This window comes from Gorilla gorilla, chromosome 10 (assembly GCF_029281585.2).
Source record: "Gorilla gorilla gorilla isolate KB3781 chromosome 10, NHGRI_mGorGor1-v2.1_pri, whole genome shotgun sequence".
Classification (NCBI taxonomy): Eukaryota; Metazoa; Chordata; class Mammalia; order Primates; family Hominidae; genus Gorilla; species Gorilla gorilla.
In genome coordinates this window covers 18,418,039-18,422,380 of record NC_073234.2, presented here as the reverse complement: position 1 = coordinate 18,422,380, position 4,342 = coordinate 18,418,039, and the positions used below count along the sequence as shown (strand labels likewise).

The 4,342-nt window shown below is 45.4% G+C and overlaps 1 protein-coding gene across 1 annotated transcript; it reads right to left on the bottom strand.

Moving 5' to 3' along the window:
• Positions 1 to 2,116: 2,116 nt before the first annotated feature.
• LOC101129492 (large ribosomal subunit protein uL23-like) lies at positions 2,117 to 2,578 on the bottom strand. The gene has a single exon (XM_055357611.1). The coding sequence runs from the start codon at positions 2,576 to 2,578 to the stop codon at positions 2,117 to 2,119; it is 462 nt and encodes a 153-aa protein (XP_055213586.1).
• Between the last annotated feature and the right edge of the window lie 1,764 nt (positions 2,579 to 4,342).

The following is a 4,342-nucleotide window of genomic DNA, read 5'->3' as shown; positions in this document are numbered from 1 at the left end:
GCATATTGACAAGCGAGATCTCATCCAAGAGTATAGGGTTTGATGGGGGGAGCGAGAGCCTCTCTGAGGATGCATCCTCCTTTGAAAGCACTGACCTCGCCCCTGCGCCCACGAACGTGGGAAAAGTGTGGGAGATGGCAGAGTCTCAGCAACCCCTCAATCCAGTTTGTCTCTTAGACAGCATCCATATCGCCCATCCTCCATCAGCTCCTTTTCCAGCTTCCCGATCCTGCAGTTGTTTTTGTACAGCGGAGAGGGAAGTGTCTGTGCTTAGGACAATGCTTCACATTGCCAGGAGAGGGCAGCAGATCACGCTCCCATTCCCCGCGCTGCCTTGGCGCTGTCCGGGATTCCGGTCAATTTTCAAGGGCTGTTGAGTGCTCATGGGAGCCAGGCTCTGTGCCAGGCACTGGGAGCGCAAAGCCAACTGAGATACGGGGCCCTACTTTGCAGGAGGCTGTGGTCTAAGAGGACGAGGCAGCCATGGAAACATACAGGACCAGCGGGGCGAGGCGCTGGGGCAGAAGGCTCTTCAGGGGACTGTGGGGTCCCCAGGAGGGGTATCAGAAAACACTCAGCAGAGGCCAGGCGCGGTGGCTCACGCCTCTAATCCCAGCACTTTGGGAGGCCGAGGCCGGCGGATCACTTGAGGTAGGGAGTTCGAGATCAGTTTGGCCAACATGGTGAAACCCCGTCGCTACTAAAAATACAGAGATTAGCTGGGTGTGGTGGCTGGTGCCTACAGGCTGCTCGGGAGGCTGAGGCACGAGAATCACTTGAATCCTGGAGGCGGAGGTTGCAGTGAGCTGAGATCGCGCCACTGCACTCCAGCCTGAGTGACAGAGCTAGACTCTGTCTGAAAACAATCAATCAAACAAACAATACCCCACACAGCCAGCAGGAAGAGGTGCTTGAGCTGAGTCTTGGAAGCGGGTAGGTTTTCCCGGTTCCTAGGCCAGGCAGGGCACCCCAGGCAGGGGAGTCGGGGCTGAGTGTGATGCTACAGGGTGCGCTCAGGTTTGAACACAGAGCACTGGGGGCAGGAGGAGGATCTCAGAAAGGGGGAGGATCACGGAGGGCTGTCCTCCTAGGACATGCTAAGACCTGAGATCTCCTGGGCTCAGGCCATCCTCCTGCCTCAGCCTATGGAATAGCTGGGACTACAGGCGTGTGTCACCATGCCTAACAAATTTCTCAATTATTTGGAAAGATGGGGTCTCCCTATGTTGCCAAGGCTGTTCTCAAACTACTGGACTCAAGTGACCCTCCTGCCTCAGCCTCCCAAAGTGCTGAGATTGATGATGTGAACCACCACACTGGTCCAGTTCAATGATTTTTAGTATATTTGGTATATTTACAGAATTGTGCAACCATCACCAAAATCTACTTTTGGAACATTCTGTCATCCCAGAAAGAAACTTGTGCCCATCCGAGTTACTTTTCATTCTCATCCCCAGCCCTAGGCAACAAGGTATCTACTTTCTGTCTCTATATTAGGCTGTTCTGGATATTTCATATAAACTGAATCAGGCAATGTGAGTTCTTTTGCATCTGGCTTCTTTCATGAAGCATTGCATTGTTGAGGTTGATCAATGTAGTAGCATGCACCAGAACTTCCTTTTGATTGCTGAACAGTATTCCGTTGTATGTTCCATGTTTTAATCCCTTTGCCCGTTGATGGGCATTTGGGTTGTCTTGACCTTTTGGTTCTTGTGAATGGTGCTGCCATGAACATTCACATACAAGCCTTTGTGTGGACACACATTTTCATCTTCCCTGGGTACATACTTAGAAGTGAAGTTGCTGGGTTTAAGGCAATTCTATTTTTAACATTTTGAGAAACTGTCATACTATCTTCCAAAAAAGTGGCTGCACCATTTTATTTATTTATTTATTTATTTATTTAGAGACGGAGTTTCACTCTTGTTGCCCAGGCTGGAGTGCAATAGTGCAATCTCGGCTCAGTGCACCTCCGCCTCCCAGATTCAAGTGATTCTCCTGCCTCAGCCTCCCAAGTGGCTGGGATTACAGGCATGTGCCACTGCACCCGGCTAATTTTGTATTTTTTATGGTGAAAAGATATACATATATTTAGAATTAGCCAGCTGGACTCAGTTTAGATGATCCCAATTTTATTGGCAACATCCAAAGCATCATAATCAGGAGCCGGCTGAACATACGCCTTCTTCTCTCCATCAGGCCGAATCAGGGTGTTGACTTGGACCACGTCAATGTTATAGAGCTTCTTCACAGCCTGTTTGATTTGGTGCTTGTTGGCTTTAACGTCCTTAATGAACACAAGCATGTTGTTGTCTTCTGTCTTCTTCATGGCCGGCTCAGTGGTCAGCAGAAACTTAATGACAGCATAGTGGTCAAGCTCATTTCTCCTGGGGGTGCTCTTCCAAGGATATTTGGGTTGCCTCTGGAGTCGCAGTGTCTTGGGCCACTGGAAGGTTGGTGACATGTAGATCTGTTTTTTGTGGCCGTGGACACCTTTCAACACTGCCTTCTTGGCCTTCAAAGCCTTGGCTTTGGCTTTAGGAGTGGCAGGAGCTTCCTTCTTTGCTTTCAGTGCCATCTTGTGAAAAAGTAATTTTGTATTTTTAGTAGAGACAGGGTTTCACCATGTTGGTCAGGCTGGTCTCAAACTCCTGACCCAGGCTGGTCTCGAACTCTTGATCCACCCACCTCAGTCTCCCAAAGTGCTGGGATTACAGGTGTGAGCCACCATGCCCTGCCCTGCTGTCTTGTTTTGGGAGGTTCCTCCTTTCACATCATCCCCTCTCTTCCTTTACATTCTGAAAATTCGTACTCACCAGGCCCTCTTCTTTGAACCTCCTCCTAACTCCTGCAGAGTTAATTATGCCCTCCTCTGTATTATTTCAGAGCATTGTATGCACCTATAATATTGCATGCATTGTCCTATAAGTATTTGTCATTTTTACTCACTCTGAGTTCAGCATTTATACTAGATTTATCTTAAATGCTCTTATAAATGTCAGCATATAGAAAATATTTGTTAAAAAATATTTGTTGTGCTCACTAGAATTAGGATTTATCTATAAGCCTCCTTGCTTTTACTAGATCAGTTTCTAATTTGTCAGTTTAAATGCATTTTTAAGAGAACATTCTTAAAAATAACATTTTAAAAGTGACAAAGTAACATGTTTATTTCAGAATATATTAAATATTTCAGAATATATTAAAAAACCCTTAGAAGAAAAGAAAAATTATATCTAAATCTACCATCTGGATATGTTACCATTTTGATGTATGCCCTTTCAGTTTTATCTGTGCATTCATATGTTTTTGTCTATGTACACATACATATGTGTATAGATATGTGTATATATGTGGTTTACACATACATAACTGTATAATCTGGATATACCTAACTCCATTATCCATATCATTGGATATGTCTAAAACAATGTTATCTATGCTCTTTATAACCTGTCTTAATTTTTTTATATTTAATTAATATGGATACATACTAGTTGTACATATTTATGGGGTACCTGTGCTATTTTGATGCAAGCATACAATGTGTAATAATCAAATTAGAGTAATTGGGATATCCATCACCTGACACATTCATCAATTCTTTGGGTTAGGAACATTCCAATTTCACTCCGTCAGTTATTTTGAAATATATAATATTGTTAACTACAGCCACCCTATCATGCTACCAAACACTAGATCGCAATCATTCTATCTAACTGTATTTTCCTACCCATTGTCCATCTCCCTAACCTGTCTTTTGTAGCTTAGGCCAACTCCAGCCTGACACCTGATGCTGTAAGTTTTCACTGGAACTCAGCCAGGCTGCTCATTTGCGTATAGTTTGCATATTATCCAGGGCTGCCTCTGTGTGGCAAGGCAGAGTTGAGCAATTGCTACAGAGACCCCATGTATGGCTCACAAAGCCTCAGTTATTTCCTCTTGGATCCTGTACCGAGAAAGTTTGCTGAGCCCTGAGTCAATCATCCCACATTGACTGGGTAGCTCCCTATACAGGGCTAGCGAGAGAGGGAAGTGCAAGTCACTCTGCTTGTCTTGGAGCTGCTTTCCATCTATGGGGAGGGGAACCCTCACAACTGTTCTTGGGCGTGGTACGTGCTGCCATGAGAGATGTGGTACACACAGAGGGCTGCATTACCAGCTATTGGAGCCCAGAGGAGAAGGGATTAGTTCTGCCTGGAGGGGTTTCAGGAAGGCTTCTCAGAAGAGGCCAGGTTTGAATTGCACCTTGAAGAATGAGGCAGACATAACAGACCATTACATAACGAGCCAGGAGATTGAATCAGTAATAAAAGGTCTCCTATCACAGAAAAGCCCAGGA

What these genes read in the sequence shown, in the direction of transcription:
- LOC101129492 (XM_055357611.1), bottom strand. Translation starts at nt 2,578, where the DNA reads ATGGCACTGAAAGCAAAGAAGGAAGCTCCTGCCACTCCTAAAGCCAAA.